General features: G+C 58.5%; 2 gene segments (V, D, J or C); both read right to left on the bottom strand.

Moving 5' to 3' along the window:
* The window catches only part of LOC105860809 (immunoglobulin gamma-1 heavy chain-like), a 64,791-nt gene extending 58,250 nt beyond the window's left edge, over positions 1-6,541 (bottom strand). The window contains 1 exon segment of the C gene segment in view: positions 6,436-6,541. Coding sequence covers positions 6,436-6,478 — 43 coding nt within the window.
* LOC105861104 (immunoglobulin heavy constant mu-like) overlaps positions 1-17,498 on the bottom strand; it is a 701,862-nt gene that overhangs the window by 5,387 nt on the left and 678,977 nt on the right. The window contains 1 exon segment of the C gene segment in view: positions 51-362. Coding sequence covers positions 51-362 — 312 coding nt within the window.

Below are 17,498 nucleotides of genomic sequence, written 5' to 3'. Positions count from 1 at the left end.
GTCCGGGCGGCCACGCCGGGCTCCGGCAGGGTGGGGGCAGCAGGGCTCACCTGGCAGCGGCACGTCCAGGTCCTTGTTGCCGTTGTTGTGCCGCACCTTGCACACCACGTGCTCGTCGGTGCCCTGCAGCACGTCCTTGGAGGGCAGCAGCACCTGCGAGGTGGCCGTGTACCTGCCCTCCCTCAGCACGGACGGGAAGGTCCGGACGCTGCTGACGGCGGAGGAGTTCTTGTAGTTCCAGGAGAAGGACACGGAGTCGGGCAGGAAGTCCCGGGCCAGGCAGCCCACCACCACCGTGCTCGCATCCAGCACGGCGCCGTCGCAGGAGACCAGGGGGAACAGCGACGGGGGTGACGAGCTCTCTGAGGACCGTGGGGGGGACAGCAACAGGGAGGGGTGAGGAGCTGAGCCCCTGGGCGTGGCCAGGCAGGGGTCTCTCTCCGCGCCCACCCCGCCTGGCTGCCCTCAGAGCCCTGGGGGACTGGCTGACAGCGGGCGGACGTCGGACGGGGCCTGGGGTCCTTGAACCGGGCTGCTGGGGCGCGGAGACCCCTCCTGCCGCAGAGCTCAGCTCCGAGCTCGGGGGCGGGCCTGGGGGTGGGAGCAGGCCGACTGAGCACTCCTGTCCCCACCCATCTGGTGCCGTCCTGCTGGGCCTGCGCCAGCTCTGCCTTCCCTCCGCTGCGTTGGCGCCACCGTGTTGGTGCGCTCAGCTCCGAGCGCATGGAGGGCCCAGGCTCCGCGGCACGAGGCTGGGAGCCACACGAGGCGGCCAGAGTGGAGGGGAGCTCTCCCCGCCAAGCTGCGCCAGCCCAGTCCACTGCAGCCCCCTGAGGTCCCCTGACCAGGCACCTCAGGCCCTGTGAGGTCAGAGGGAGGCTGGCATGGTGGGGAGCCCTGTGCAGACGTAGCTACCCAGACAGCCAAGTCCAGCAAGATCACCAAGAACAGCACACCACAGCCGGCCGGGACACTCCGGCTCAGCCCGCTAAGCCCAGCTGAAGTCATTCCAGCCCAAAGCAGAGATGTGAACTCATTCCCGTCAAGCCAAACCACAGGGACTAGCCATGGGAGACCAAGCTCACCTTACCCTACAAGCCAGGGTCAAACACCAGACCCAGGCCATGGCAGAAGAGCCCACATCAGACAAGCCAAGTTCAGCCCAGACCAGTTCAGATCAGCCCAGTTCAACCCAGTTCAGCCCAGTTCAACCTAGTTCAGTCCACCCAAGCCCAGCTCAGCCCAGCTCGGTCCAGCTCAGCTTAGCCCAGCCCAGCCTAACCTAGTTCAGCCCAGTTTAGTATAATTCAGTCCAGTTAAGCCCAGCTCATCCCAGTTCAGCCTGGCTCAGTCCAGCCCAGCTCAGCCCAGCTCAGCCCAGCTCAGCCCAGGCCAGCCCAGCCCAGGCCAGCCCAGCCCAGCTCAGCCCAGGCCAGCCCAGTTCAGCCCAGCTCAACTCAGCCCAGCTCAGCCCAGTTCAGCCTGGTTCAGCCCAGCTCTGCCCAGCTCAGCCCAGCTCAGCCCAGATCAGCTCAGTTCAGCCCAGTTCAGTCCAGCCCAGCTCAGCTCAGCCTGGCTCAGCCCAGCTCAGCTCAGCCTGGCTCAGCCCAGCCCAGCCCAGCTAAGGTCAGCCCAGCTCAGCCCAGCTCAGCCCCGATCAGCTCAGTTTAGCCCAGTTCAGCCCAACCCAGCTTAGCCCAGCTCAGCCCAGCTCTGCCCAGCTCAGCTCAGCCTAGCTTGGCCTAGTTCAGCCCAGCTCATTCCAGCTCAGCCTGGCTTAGCCCAGTTCAGCCCAGTTCAGCCTGGCCCAGCTCAGCTCAGCTCAGCTCAGCCCGGCCCAGCCCAGTTTAGCCCAGCTCAGGCCAGCTCTTCTTGGCCCAGGTCAGACCAGCTCAGCCCAGCTCATCCAGGCTCGGCTCAGCCCAGCTCAGCCCAGCTCAGCCCAGCTCACCCCGGCTCAGCCCAGCTCACCCCGGCTCAGCCCAGCTCACCCCAGCTCACCCTAGCTCAGCCCAGCTCACCCCGGCTCAGCTCGGCTCAGCTCAGCTCACCCCAGCTCAGCCCAGCTCACCCCGGCTCAGCTCGGCTCAGCTCAGCTCACCCCAGCTCAGCCCAGCTCACCCCGGCTCAGCTCGGCTCAGCCCAGCTCACCCCAGCTCACCCCGGCTCAGCTCGGCTCAGCTCAGCCCAGCTCAGCCTGGCTCAACTCGGCCCAGCTCAGCCCAGCTCAGCTCAGGCCGGCTCAGCACAGCTCAGCTAGGCTCAGATTAGCTCAGCTTGGCCCAGTTCAGCCAGCCCAGCTTAGCCCAGCTCAGCCCAGCTCAGCTTAGCTCAGCCTGACCCAGCTCAGCCCAGTTTAGCTCAGCTTAGCCCAGCTCAGCCCAGCTCAGCTTAGCTCAGCCGGCCCAGCCCAGCTCAGCTTGGCCCAGGTCAGCCCAGGTCAGCCCAGGTCAGCCAAGCTCGGCCCAGCTCAGCCAAGTTCAGCCCAGCCCCACTTAGCCCAGCTCACCCCGGCTCAGCTCGGCCCAGCTCAGCCCGGCCCAGCTTAGCCCGGCCCAGCTTAGCCCAGCCCAGCCTAGCCCAGCTCAGCCCAGCTCAGCCCAGCTCAGCCCAGCTTAGCCCAGCCCAGCTCAGCCCAGCTCAGCCCAGCTTAGCCCAGCCCAGCTTAGCCCAGCTCAGCCCAGCTCAGCCCAGCTCAGCCCAGCTCAGCTCGGCCCAGCTCAGCCCAGCTTAGCCCAGCCCAGCTTAGCCCAGCTCAGCCCAGCTTAGCCCAGCTCAGCTCGGCCCAGCTCAGCCCAGCTCAGCTCGGCCCAGCTCAGCCCAGCCCAGCTTAGCCCAGCTCAGCCCAGCTCAGCCCAGCCCAGCTTAGCCCAGCTCAGCCCAGCTCAGCCCAGCTCAGCTTGGCCCAGCTCAGCCCAGTTCAGCCAGCTTAGCTCAGCCCGGCTCAGCTCGGCGCAGTTTAGCCCAGCACAGCCCAGCTTAGCCCAGCTTAGCCTGGCTCAGCCTGGCCCAGCTCAGCCCAGTTTAGCTCAGCTCAGCCCAGCTCAGCTTGGCCCAGGTCAGCCCAGCTCAGCCCAGCTCAGCTCTGCCCAGCTCGGCCCAGCTCAGCCCAGTTCAGCCCAGCCCCACTTAGCCCAGCTCAGCAGGGCTCAGCCCAGCTCAGCTCAGCCCAGCTCAGCTCAGCTCAGTGTAGCCTGGCTCAGCCCGGCCCAGCTCAACTCAGCCCAGCTCAGGTCAGCTGTGTGGCCTGGCCCAGCTCAGCCCAGTTCAGCTCAGCCCTGCCTAGCACAGCCCAGTTCAGCTCAGCCCAGCCCAGCTTAGCCCAGCTCAGCCCAGCTCAGCTCAGCTTAGCCTGGCTCAGCCCGGCCCAGCCCAGCTCAGCCCAGCCCAGCTCAGCCCAGCTCAGCTTAGCCTGGCTCAGCCCAGTTCAGCTCAGCCCAGCCCAGCTTAGCCCAGCTCAACCCAATTCAGCTTGGCCCAGCTCGGACTAGTTCAGCCCAGCCCAGCTTAGCCCAGCTCAGCTCAGCCCAGCTCAGCCCAGCTCAGCTCAGCCCAGCCCAGCCCAGCCCAGCTCAGCCCAGTCCAGCTCAGCCCAGCTCAGCTTGGCCCAGGTCAGCCCAGCCCAGCTCGGCCCAGTTTAGTCCAGCTCACCCCGCTCAGCCCAGCTCAGCTCACCCTGTTTATTCCAGATCAACTCAAGCCAGCGTTCCCCCCTCGCCTGTTCCTGAGGGCCGGGAGAATGGCAGTGGCTGGAAAGGGGCTGCGCAGGGCCATCTGCCTTAGCTAACGCCGCCTGGTTCCTGGGTCCCTGCGCAGCCGGGCCGGCTGCCGCCCTCCCCCTGCCTGCACGGGCACCCGCGTCCCAGGCCCACCCGGGCTTCCTGTGGTGTTGGCCCCAGAGCAGTTCCAGTCCCTGCCGCCCTCCCTCCTTGGGGAGAAGACCTGGCAGCTTTAAAGTCAGGAAGGCCGTCCGGAGATTTAAATTGAGAATCTGGGAGCCTCTCTCACGACAACAAGCAGGCCCCGGCCAGGGTCGCTCCCTTCTGAGTCTAAAACAAGCCCCTGGCTTCGAGTCTCCTCTGGATAAAAGTCATCACTGGAAACGCCCGGGAAAGGCACCTGTCTGACTTCAACGGCTAAAACCGTGCTGGCCACCACACCCTCCTTTGGAAGGCCTAGGCCGCCTCCTAGGGCAACCCGAGGGTCCCGGAGCCAAGGCCCATCTGCAGCTCGGCTGAGGGCCCTGCATGCGCCGCCTGTCCTCAGTCCCCACACGCCCCTGACCAGCAGCTCACAGGCAACAGGGCAGCTTGTGCCAAAGTGCTCTCGACATGCTCTTCGGGAAACGCTGGCCAGGAGTGACCCGGGCCGAGGTCCCTGGCAGCACCACAAGGGACCACAAGGGACAAGCCTGTTTGTCCTCGTCAAGCCGTGAAGACCAACCCCTCACGCAGAAACCAGACCACACACACGGACTTCGGAGGGAAGCAGACGTGGCCGTGGCGGCTGTCACTCTTACCGCATCCATGACCGGAGGGTCCCGTGGGGTCTTTGGCGCGAAGGGAGCCCTCCAAGTCCGTGAGAAGCAGCCGGTCCACGGGTAGCCTGCCAGCCAGTCGGGCTGGTGGCCGGAGCCACCCTGCCCATGCGCTGCCGGCTCCGGGCGGCCCAGGAGGCCCGAAGCCCAGGCCAGGCGTGGTGGCAGCCAGCCGGGCCCGCAGCCCCACAGGGCAGGGCGCGGCTTCCGCTCCGCGGCGCTCCTGAGTGCCTTCCTACCGTGCCGTGAGCCTGAGCTTCCTCTGAATCCAACTAACACGCCCAACAGAAACAATTCCGAAGACTACGCACCGCCTCACCTGACATCTGCCCTAAAGTGACCATTCGGAAAGCAGCCTTGAAGCACACTGCAACGGAGGCAGCTCTATCAGAGCATCAGCGCTCCTTCGCAATCACGGGGAGAAAACTGATAACGCCTGCTCACTCGGCCTTGGTGAAAACAATGCTTCGATATGGGCAACTATTACGTGCCCATTATAATTAAAAATAAAAATTAAAGAAAAATAATGCTTTGGGGCATTGGAAAAAGGTTTGAGACTCATTGTTACGTGAAAGAATAACAGAGTAAATTTAAAAAGTTTTATGAACACACCAATACACTTTCCCTAAGACTGTTTAATTTCTTAAACATCCTGCTCTAAAAACTAATACAATTTAGAAGCTGATAAGCTCACTCTGAACAAACTAGAAGTTCATAAATTAAGATTAAAATATTAAGTTCAAGTAGCTAAAAAGGGAAGCTTTCTAGTTTCTGCCGGCCTCGCCTTATTTTAGAAATGCAAAAGAGCCAGATGTTGTTTTGCCCGAGGAACACTTTCAGACCTGCGGGCGGGCAAAGCCTTCCCAAACCACTTCTCCAAAACCGTAAGCTATAAATTTACCGACTGTGTCTTTCTGCTTCCTAAAATAGACTCTCGGTGCGACCCGCTTCCTGCCACCTGCTGCAGGAGCCCCAGCCCCACACGCAGCCATGCTGACTGCCACGCTCCACCCACCCTGGCCTCGCTCCGTTCATCTGAAACAGGAACCTGACCTGTCATTGTCACAACTCGGTCCGCACGAGGGGGGGGGAGCACAGCACCGCCCGGCTACATCCGCAGCAGCCACTGTCAGAAAGACGCGAGTCTCCCTTGTCAATTCAGTGATGATAAGGATTTTAAGTACTTTGACATTTAACAAGATTAAATATACCTGAAAAGTCTCCCACGTTAAGTCACAACTTTCTCAGCCATTTTTCTCAGGAGCCCCTCCAAAGACAGCGGGTCTTTAGCACTGACGTGCGGGCCCCTGCGGGACACGCCATCTCCTCCTGGAAGCTGCCCCCCTGCCCGGCCCCGAGCTCTGGGCCCTGAGTCCCCCCAGGACCTGGCTGCTCCTCAGGGCAGCTCCTCGGCCCCCGCTCTTGCCGGGACCAAGACCCTCCTCACTGGGGTCTCTCGCCGACACTTCTCTGTCTAAGCAACCAAGAATGTTAGATGCAACCAGCAGCACCCTAAAGAAAGTCTCTCACCTCGAGTTCCACACACCAAGTTCCTGTGCCTCCAAACGCCCCTGCCAGACTGCTCCTCAGCCGACTCTGACTCCAGACACCCAGCCGCTAGCTCGCCCCGGAGCCCTGGTCTTTGCCAGAATGTCTCCCACACACGCCCCCGGCCCCTCTCCCAGGGCTCAGTCCCTCGGCCCGGCACGCCAAAGTGGCTCCCACTTTCCAGAGGCGTCGGAAAACCCACGCAGGCCCCCGAAGTCCCTGGGTCCCCGTCCCTCCTGGCCGGCCCTCCTGGGTCCCCTGGGGGACGGGTCCCCAGGACCAGCCCGAGATGCTCAGAAAACCCCCCAGGCAGGAGGAGAAAGTGGAGGCCGTGGAGTGGCCGTTCTTACCTGAAGAGACGGTGACCAGGGTCCCTTGGCCCCAGTAATCCATACCGTAGTAGTCACAGTGGCCGATACCCCGTCGCCACCCCACAAAAACCCCTGTCACCCTGCCTGGTGTCGCCCCGGCCGCCTGAGACCGGCGGGTCTCCAGGCGCTACACGGAGGCCGACTGCCGAGTCCTGGTTCCCTGGGCTGTCCGCCCGCATCCCACCTGGGCCAGAGGGTCCTGAGACCCTCTGTGGGGCCACCGTCACTCCCAGGCCACGGCCGGCCGGCAGACAGGCCAGAGTGGCCCAGCCACTCCTGCCCCGGGAGGCGGGATCTTCGGAGGGGCCAGAGGTCCGGGCAGAGGGGACGGTGGGGGCCCGGACCACACAGGGACACCTGGGCCGGACTTGGTGAGAGGGAGGCTGGCTCTCCAGCCCCCATTTGTGGGGGCCTCTCCTGAGCCCCCTTTCCTGACCTCAAAAATGCCTTGGTGACTGACCCCGAGACCCTGAACCCAAGTATCCCGAGTCTCCCGGGGACTCACCTGAGGTGACGGTGACGGGCGTGCCCTGGCCCCATAAGTCAAGCCATTCGTCACATTGTGACGATTCTGCCAGGCCCCCCAGCAAAAACCGGCTCCCGGCTGGGCCCTAGGGACCCCTGGGTGGGGCGTGGGGAGATGCCCCGAGACCCCCGGTGCCCAGTGCAGGAGGAGCGTCTGGAACCTCAGCCCGGTGCCCTGTGCCCTGTCAGCCACTGGCCCCTTGGGGCCCCTTCCCAAGCCCCCGACCGTCCCCAGTCCTTCTCGGCCCAAGACCCAGACACACTTGTTTTCCCCCAAAATGCGGCGAAATCCCTGAGAGTTGAGCAGAAAAGGGAGGGGGAGGACTCACCTGAGGAGACGGTGACCAGGGTCCCCTTGCCCCAGTACTCGAAGTAATCACACTGCCAGGGGCCCCGTTAGGGGGTGTACAAAAACTGGGCCGGCCACGGCCACAGGGCTGTTCCTGAGGGCCCCCGGTCCCCGGTCCCCAGACATGGCAGGACGCTGTCCGCCTCACCCTGCAGACACCCCTCGCCAGCCCCCGGTCCCCAGAACAAGGGACGTCTGGAAACGTCTTTCCCAGCTCTGGACAGAGGTGCGGGAAGGATCCGACTCACCTGAGGACACGGTGACCAGGGTCCCCTGGCCCCAGACGTCGTATGCATTGCACAGGCACACAGACCCCGCTCCCGCCCGGACACAAACCCGCCTCTGTCTGGGCCGCCCCGCCGCCGGTTGAGTCCCCCCACCCAGCACGGCCCAGAGCTGAGGGCCGGCAGGTGACGGTGATGGGGGCCCGGCTCCAGCTCTGCCCACAACTTCTCCTTCCCACCAGGCCCCGTCTCTGCCGCGTCTCTCCCGCTTGAGGCTGGCTCCTTACCCAGGGCGGGGCCCTGATGGGACCGGACCCGGCCTGACCTGGGGCTAAGGGCCCCAGGCATGACGGACACCCCAGGGGTGGCGCTGTGAACCCCGGGGCCTTGGCCTGGTGCGGGCTGAGAGGGTGGCAGGGGCTGCAGGGCACTCACCAGAGGACACGGTGACCAAGGTGCCCGGCCCCAGTGCTCAAGGTACGGTGGCACAGTCCTGCCCTCCTGCTTCTCCCAAACAAAACATCTTCCTCCTCCCTCCCTGACCTCCTGTCGCCCAGGCTGAGCCAAACGCCTGCCCTGGCTCAGCTCACCTGGCTGCCTGCTGTGCCCGAAGATCAGGTGCCTTGGCCCTAGCCCTGGAGGTGAGCATGGTCCCAGCCAGCCCTGAGCTGGGTGCAGACACCTGCCCGGGCAGCCCCACCAGGCAGAGGCGGTGGGTGTGGTGCTTTGTAGAGCTGTCAATCACCGTGGCCAAGACCCCACAGCAGAGGGAGCCTTCCGGGCGGGCTGAGCTCACAGCTGAGGCTCCCAGGGTGGTGGGTGCGGGGCGCCCTTGAGGGGCCTGGCCCCGTTAGGCAGGTGATTCCTGATGCTGCCCCTCAAGGCTCCTCTCTCTAATTCCGGCTGCGGGGCTGGGCAGGGCCAACTGGATTCCACCTGTTCCCGAGTCCGGGCAGGTGGGCTCACCCGGGACAGCGGCCCCGCCTGGGCCTCCATGAGCCCACGGGCGGCTGAGTCCCCTCCCGGGCCCTAGAGCTGCTGGACCTGGCCGGGGGCCATCAGCTGTGCCTTGATGGGTGTGGGGGAGGGGCAGGGTGGCCTGGAAACAGGCTTTCATGCAACTTGATAGTGGGGTGCCAGGTGAGGGCTGGGGCACAGGCCCGGCTAAAAGTAATGGTGACAATGAGCCGCTGCCCAGTTTCTTCTCTGTGACTGCCACTCTGCAGCCACACAGCTGGCGGCCACAAAGAGTCCCACCTGTTGGAAACCTTGGGGGGCTTTCTGAGATATTTCTAGGCCCCGAGTCCAGTGGCATGGCCGACGCCCCCCCAGGCCAGCAGCCCCCATTACCGAGGAACCTACTCACTGGAACTGTGACCCCAGGGCCTGGCACAACCCAGGGAGATGGTGTCTACACTCCCATAATTTTGCCCCAGTTAATGAACCTAATTGTTGAGGACTGAACTCTGATCTTTTTCTTTTGCTAAAAACTCCTTCCTAAGGAGGCCAGCTGGGTCAGGCTGACAAATGGTCAATTCCCACTAAGCGGCTTTTGTTAACCAAACAAAGCACTGGTTTACTTCCTGACCTGATTCTGGTATGGCATTAACATCACCTAAAAGATAGGAAGCCCCTGTCTTAACTCAAGCATCCTAGCAGATGCCTACCATAAATTTAAAGCATCTTAAAACATCCTAGCAGGCGCCTATTGTAAATTTAAAGTGTCCTCCTGTCTGGACCTCCCAGAGTGCCCACAACCTTATCTTAAAATAAGCATATCCTTTCTGGTCTTCTAGATAAAGTCTAACTCTCTCAGCCAATTGCCAGCCAAAGAATCTTTAAACCCACCTATAACCTGTAAGCCCCCGCTTGGAGATGTCCCACCTTTTTGGGCCAAACCAATGTGTGCCTCTCATGTATTGATTTGTGACCTTGCCTGTAATCCCTGTCTCTCTGAAAATGTATAAAACTGAACTGTGACCCAGCCACAGCAAGCCCACTTGCCCAAGGCCTCTTGGCAGTGGCTCTGGGTCATGGTCCTCAAATTTGGCTCAGAATAAATCTCTTTAAAATTATTTTACAGAGTTTGGTTTTTTTCCGTCGACATTGTCTAATCCCTCTCCTGCCAAACTGTCCCAAAAGGGGCTCGGAGGGGCTGGAGGATGTGTGAGATTTCTTCAGAGTTTCACTCTAAAAGGTTCTCTCTGGCACAGTGTGGGCTGAGCGGGGCAGCCTGGCTGTGGAGAGAGGGTCAGGGACTCCCGTGGGGTGTGGGCAGGACAGGGACACCCAAAGGGGCGGCTGGGTGGGGGCAGGGAGGCTCTCCAGACTTGGCCGGCCAGTCACCTGCAGGTGCGTGGTACCTGCCCAGAGGTGAGAGGAGGTGGCAGGTGGGGCTGAGGACCCTGGGGCTGAGGCTCCCTGGGGAGGGGCTGCAGAGGAGGGTGGCCTGGGTGGGACCTGCAAAGAGTAGGCGGGGGAGGGGCTGGGCCTGGGGCCCTGGGGCGTAGGGTCCACCATCCGCCTCCTCGTGGGTTGGGGTCCCAGTCTCTGGGGAGCCCTGGTGTCCCGCTTGCCCTCAGACTCGCTGGGGGCTCACAGCTCAGGGTCTGCTCGAGCCCGGCCCCTTTCCGAGGCTCTTCTCCCTACTGTCTCAGCCCTGGGGCCTCCCCTGACCTTGCTCCGGCAGCAGACGGAGGCTGCACAGGCCCCCAGGAAGCACCTGCTCCTGCCCTGGTCCCTGGCTGTGGGGGCTGGGCGCCTGCCCTGCCTGCCGTCCCCAGCGTCAGCCCGGCCTCTTCTCAGGCTTCGAGGACCTGCCAGGCTGCCCAGGGTCGGCGGGGAGGCCCTGGGCAGTGGCTGGACCCCCACGCTGAGCTCCAGAGAGTGCCTGTTCTCGGGGTGCAGCCTCAGGACAGGACAGAACTGGGCACATGGCTCCCTCAGGCCCCAGAGCGGGAAGAGTCCCACCCTAGACACCTGGGACCGCATGGGACCGGCTTTCCCGTGCGGAGTGGGGATCCCGCTCTGGCCACACCGGCTCCTGGGGCACCTGCAGTCGCTGGCCAGCTGCCCCTCTTGGAGTCGCTGTGGAAAGGCAGGGGCTTCGGGGTCTGCAGAGCAGCGGCTAAGCCCGACCTCACTCTTACCGCAGGAACCTTGGGGAAGGTGCTCGCTCTGAGCCGAGTCCCCCGACTGCAAATGACAGACAGCAGCATCCTTCTTCAGAGAGTCCCTCGGAATTCAGAGAGATGGGGGGAAAGGGCCCCCTGCAAAACGCTCTTGGGGGTGCTGGTAGCCTCCCTCCCTTCCTGGCTCCCACCCCCTTCCCTGAGAGTCTGGGAGAGTGGGGAAGGGACCCTGGAGAGCTGTCTGTCCCCAGCACGGAGCCCGAGATGCCGTCACAGCGGAAGAGGTGACTTTGCCTGCCGTAGATTTGATAGATTTTGCTCCACTTTTTTTTGACTTTCCTCGTTTTATGGGTAAGACCCGTGTGCTGTGTAGAGAGGGTTTTGTTTTGTGACCCAGTTTGAAAGTCCTTCCCTTTTTTTTTTTTTTTTTTTTTTTTTTTGAGACAGAGTCTCGCTTTGTTGTCCAGGCTAGAGTGAGTGCCGTGGCGTCAGCCTAGCTCACAGCAACCTCAAACTCCTGGGCTTAAGCGATCCTCCTGCCTCAGCCTCCTGAGTAGCTGGGACTACAGGCATGCACCACCATGCCCGGCTAATTTTTTTTATACATATATCAGTTGGCCAATTAATTTCTTTCTATTTATAGTAGAGACGGGGTCTCGCTCAGGCTGGTTTTGAACTCCTGACCTTGAGCAATCCGCCCGCCTCGGCCTCCCAAGAGCTAGGATTACAGGCGTGAGCCACAGCGCCCGGCAGTCCTTCCCTTTTAATAGGCAAGTTAGGACCGCTTGCGTTTATTGTTATGATAGATCCGTCTCTGGTCTCAATCCTGTTTTGCTGTTTTATGTCGTGTTGTCAATTTTTATGTCAATATCTCCAAAACATTTCCCATCTTGTTTTCTCTGTGATTTTCTGTGTGCGGTGGGCATGGTTGCTATCATAACTCTCTATCGGCATTCGCCTTTGTGCTTCATCAGACAGTGTGCTCCCCTCCTCTGCCTCGTACAGGGGAGAGATCAGCTGGTTTCCTGCCCTTCCTCGGCCCCTCCGTCTCTACCCCCCCCCCCCCCCCGGTGCTGTTCGGACTGTCCCCAGCACTTGGTCTGGTGGCGCTGACACCTCTGCGGCCAGCTGTGCAGAGCGAGGCGGAATTCAGCTGGGCTCGGCCCCGGTGCACCTCCCGCTGTGAGCTCCGACGCTTGTAAGATGTCCATGTTCATCAGCTAAGGGCTCTTGACACATGCTTCCGAACCCTGGCCCCGGATTAGGGACACCTCATACACCTTCCTGGTGGCCCAGGCTTTCCTGCAGCAGCTTCCTCACGGGGTGTGGACGTTCGGACGCCCGATGCCGTTTCTCCGCGGCCTCCAACACGGAAGGGCAGGTCAGCTATGTGTAGACTCTGGGCCGCCGGCTGCTCACCCCTCCTGAGTGTCCCCTGGGCTGTCTCACCACTCACCAGTAAGAACCGGAGACCCATCTGTCTCCCCCCAGACGGCTGCCTATTTTGTATTTTACTTTTTTTTTTTTTAAATTTTTTATTTCAGCATATTGTGGGGGTACAAACGTTAAGGTTGCATACATTGCCCTTGTCTCCCCTCCCCCCTCGAGTCAGAGCTTCAAGCACGTCCGTCCCCCAGACGGTGTGCATCACACTCCCTATGTATGTGTGTGCCCATTCCCTAGACTGCCTATTTTTGAATGCCGCCTGAATTAATCCCCTCCAAAATCAATTGCCAAAGTAATAGGATAGGAAGAGTATTTGAACATATAATTCAAAAACTCCATCCCAGAATAACACGAGGCTGTCTTTGCATCAGTTGGCGCCGAGAGCCAGAGACGCTGGCACGGAGGGGCGGCTCCTTGACCAGTGCCCGGGGTGCACTGGGCTCCCATCCGCCTGGGCCCTGGGGACAAGACCCGTTCCTGCCCCGCCCTCCCGCCCCACCCTTCCCTGCAGCTCTGTGAGGCCCCCTCGGCTCTGGGATGTGTCTCATCTCTCCCCAGCTCCCACCCTATCTTCTCTGGTTTCTGCTTTTCCTACTGCTCTTTCTACTTGTCGCCATAAAGGGCTGTATTTTCGGTTTCCTTTGTTGCTGGCCAGACCCTTCCGCCTACTTTGCCTTCTCCTGTTCACTTGCTGTCTCCCCTCAGCCCTCCCATTCGAGCTTGGAGGTTGCTCTTCATAAACCCAATTGGGGTGCTGCATGGTGGCTCATGCCTGTAATTCTAGCACTCTGGGAGGCCAAGGCGGGCGGATCGCACAAGGTCAGGAGTTCAAGACCAGCCCGAACAAAAGTGAGACCCGTCTCTACTAAAAATAGAAAAATTATCTGGTCAACTAAAAATATATAGAAAAACTAGCCGGGCATGGTGGCGCATGCCTGTCGTCCCAGCTACTCGAGGAGGCTGAGGCAGGAGGATTGCTTGAGCTCAGGAGTTTGAGGTTGCTGTGAGCTAGGCTGACACCACGGCACTCACTCTAGCCCGGGCAACAGAGCGAGACTGTCTCAAAAAAAAAAAAAAAAAAAAGAATTGTTTGGCAGAAATTTCCGCCTTCTCCCTCAGCGGCATTCACGCACCGTGGCGTTCTGCTGCGGTCCATCAAACACGATCCCCTGGGCGGAGTGCACTCCCTCGCCGACTCCGGGAGCCAGACTCCCTGGGGCTGCGTCCGGCACAGGTGTCTCCTTGCGCTGGACAGGCCCGGGAGCCTGCGCACTCTCTGCCACAGAGACAGGCAGTGCAGCCAGGGCCACTGTCGCATGTGGCAGTGCCTTCCCCGTCTCTGACCCCAGCAGGATGTGGGGCTTCTGCGGCACCCTCCTCACTCTGGCCCCGGTCCCGGCCTTCTTATGTGCAGGATAAAGCTTTGGACTAAGACACTGTTCTCATTTTTTTCAGAAAGCGTAGGCGGCCCCCACCAGTCCCCCGCAAGCCCCCGCCAGCACCCCCCAGCCAGCCCCCCCGCTAGCCCCAGCCAGCTCCCCTGCCCCCGCCAGCCCCGCCAGTCCCCCGCCAGCCCTCCACCCCCTGTCGTCAGCCCCGCCAGCACCCTCCAGGCACTGCCAGCACCCCCCCCCCACCGGCCCCCGCCAGCCCTCCCGCCAGCCCCCTCTTGGCCCCGCAACCCTCCGCAACCCTCCGCCAGCCTCCTGCCAGCCTCCTGCCAGCCTCCTGCCAGCCCCGGCCTGCCCCCCGCCAGGCCCCACCAGCACCCTCCAGTACCCGAAATCCCCCGCCAGCCTCCGGCCAGCCCCACCAGCCCCTACCCAGAGTTTGCTCATCGGTTCCCACTTCCTCCGTGTCACCTCCGGCCCACGGCAGCGTCGCATGTATTGTGGATTCCGTGGGTCACGTCTGTGTTCCTAGTTTCACTAACAAAAATGCAAGTTCCCAAGTTACCAGTAAAATAATAGAACAAAACTCTCCGTTTTGGTCCCCCAACCCCTGGGCCTCCTCCGGAGGCCGTGGAGTCAGCAGGTTGGGGGGCCCTGCCCCTGTGAGCTCTCAGCCCCTTCCCCGGAGCTGGGCGTGGGTCGGACCAGGGCTGCGGAGGCCGGGAGCGGTGACGGCAACGGACACGGTGCCCAAGCTCAGGACTCGGCCACTCGGCCCAGCACAGGGGGGGCGCCTGGGACAGCGGTGGTGAGCCTGGGGGCGTGCTGCGGGGACCTCGCGGGCCTCGGGGGACAGCCCCACGTGTTCTCACGCACCGTGGCCGCGGAGGGTGGGTGGGTGGTGGTTGCTAGGGGCTGGGGGCGGCCGGTGGCGGTGGAAGGGAGCAGGACTTGGTCAGATGGGAGGACGAGCTGGAGAGCCACTGTGCATCCGGGACCATGGCTGACAGTGAGGCGTTGTGTTCTTGGGATTGCTGTGAGATCACCGAACATCCTTACTACCAACACGAGGCCACGTGGCGTGGTGCGTGGGTTGGTTACCTCGATTCAGCCATCGAACAACAACGTATATATACACTTTAAAACATGCACATGTTTATACACTTTTTATTTGTCAAATAAAAATTTAAAAAGAAGGAAAAACCTTCACGTTTTGCCTTTGTGCAAATGCTGGAAGGACAAGGGGATCCTGTGTGGTGAAGCGTCTTCAGGCCTAAGTGAGCACTGGACCTCCACCCCACTCCCAGGTGTCTGGACCCGACCTGCCTCCTCACCTGTCCAGACGGCTCTGACCCTGGAGGCCCCTGCCCAGCTTCTCTTCCTGGGGACAGGCTGCGTCCAGCGATCTGTTACTGGGAACCCCCAATGCCAGGGCCCAACCTGGCCCCCCGTCCTGCTGCCTTGCAGGTGTGGCTCCAGGGACTGGCTGTCCCAGCCCTCGAGTCCACGGACCCCTGGCCATGTGCCCCAGCGCCCACACGCCTGCTCTGACGTCACTGTACCAACCGGGTCATGTTTGTCCTGTTTGAGGGTTTGCTCTTTTGTCTCGGTTGGAGAACATTTGCATTTATTCGAAATTTTTTCATTTGTCAATATTCTATAGCAAATGGAATAAATGAACAGTAATCTTGCATGTAGAAACATATATGTGAGCTTATGACCACGTCGACACACTTATGCACAGTTTATTCAGCCAGGGTAGGATTCCAAGGGACAAAGTGCCGCAAAGCTTTGTGCGTGGACCTCGTATTTGTCGGATTTGTTGGCATAAAATTCGTGGGTCATTCGTGCTCCCAGATGGGCTTTCCAAGCTTTAATCAAGACGGAAATAAAAATATTCTATGAAGAAAATGACAATGGAGAGACAAGTTATCAAGTCCTCTGGGGCACAGCTAAAGCAGTTCTGAGAGGAAAGTTTATCTCCATAAGTGCCTATAACCAAAAGTCAAAAAGATCACAAATAGACAATCTAATGAAACGACTCAAAGAGCTGGAAAAAGAACAGACCAGCCCCAAAACAAGCAGAAGGAGTGAAATCAATAAGATCAAATCAGAACTAAATGAAATTGAAAACAGGGAAGCTATTCAGGAGATCAACAAAACAAAAAGTTGGTTCTTTGAAAAAATAAACAAAATTGACACGCCACTGGCTAAGCTAACGAAAAGCAGAAAAGAGAAATCTCTAATAAGCTCCATCAGGAACAAAAAAGGAGATATCACAACTGATCCCAAAGAGATACAAGATATAATTTATAAGTACTACAAAAATCTTTAATCACACAAACTGGAAAGTGTGGAGGAAATGGACAAATTTCTAGAAACACACAGCCTCCCTAGGCTCAATCAGGAAGAAATAGATTCCCAGAACAGACCAATCTCAACAGCTGAAATAGAAACAGCAATTAAAAATCTCCCTAAAAAGAAAAGTCCCGGTCCAGATGGCTTCACACCCGAATTCTACCAGACTTACAAAGAAGAACTAGTACCTATCTTGCAGAAACTATTCCACAACATCGAGAAAAATGGAAACCTCCCCGACACCTTTTATGAAGCGAATATTACCCTGATACCAAAACCAGGAAAGGATGCAACAAAAAAAGAAAACTACAGACCAATATCCCTAATGAATATAGATGCAAAAATTTTCAACAAAATCTTATCTAACCAGATCCAGACGCTTATCAAAAAAATAATCCACCACGACCAAGTGGGCTTCATCCCAGGGATGCAGGGATGGTTCAACATACGTAAATCTATAAATGCAATTCACCACATAAACTGAAGCAAAAACAAAGACCACATGATTCTCTCAATAGATGCAGAAAAAGCTTTTGACAAAATTCAACACTCTTTCATGATACGAACACTTAAGAAAATAGGCATAGAAGGGACAAACCTAAAAATGATACAAGCCATATATGGCAGACCCATAGCCAATATCATACTGAATGGGGAAAAACGGAAAGCATTCCCACTTAGAACTGGAACCAGACAAGGCTGCCCACTATCTCTACTTCTATTCAACATAGTGCTGGAAGTCCTGGCTACAGCAATCAGACAGGAAAGTGGAATTAAAGGTATCCAAATAGGGGCAGAAGAGATCAAACTTTCACTGTTTGCTGATGATGTGATATTATATTTAGAAAACCCCAAAGATTCAACCAAGAAGCTCCTGGAACTGATCAATGAATTTAGTAAAGTCCCAGGATACAAAATCAATACACAGAAATCAGAGGCATTCGTATACGCCAACAACAATCAAATTGAGAACCAAATTAAAGACTCAATACCCTTCACAATAGCAACAAAGAAATTAAAGTACCTAGGAGTATACTTAACCAAGGAGGTAAAAGACCTCTACAGGGAGAACTATGAAACACTGAGGAAGGAAATAGCAGAGGATGTAAACAGATGGAAATCCATTCCATGCTCGTGGATCGGCAGACTCAACATCGTTAAAATGTCTATACTACCCAAACTGATCTACAGATTCAACGTGATACTTATTAAAATCCCATCAGGATTCTTCACAGATATAGAAAAAATAATTCTACGCTTTGTATGGAACCAAAGAAGACCCCAAATATCAAAAGCAATTCTAGGCAACAAAAACAAAATGGGAGGTATTAATATGCCAGATATCAAACTATACTACAAAGCTGTAGTAATTAAAACAATATGGTATTGGCACAATAATAGGATTATTGACCAGTGGAACAGATGTGAGAATCCTGATATAAAACCATCGTCATATAGCCATCTAATCTTTGACAAAACAGACAAAAACATACGCTGGGGAAAAGAATCCCTTTTCAATAAATGGTGCTGGGAAAACTGGATAACCACTTGTAGAAGGCTAAAGCAAGACCCACACCTTTCACCTCTCACAAAAACCAACTCACGCTGGATAACAGAC

The sequence above is a fragment of the Microcebus murinus genome, chromosome 6 (genome assembly GCF_040939455.1).
Source record: "Microcebus murinus isolate Inina chromosome 6, M.murinus_Inina_mat1.0, whole genome shotgun sequence".
In the NCBI taxonomy this organism is placed as follows: Eukaryota; Metazoa; Chordata; class Mammalia; order Primates; family Cheirogaleidae; genus Microcebus; species Microcebus murinus.
Note: the sequence above shows the minus strand (reverse complement) of the source record. Positions and strands in the feature narration are given on the sequence as shown.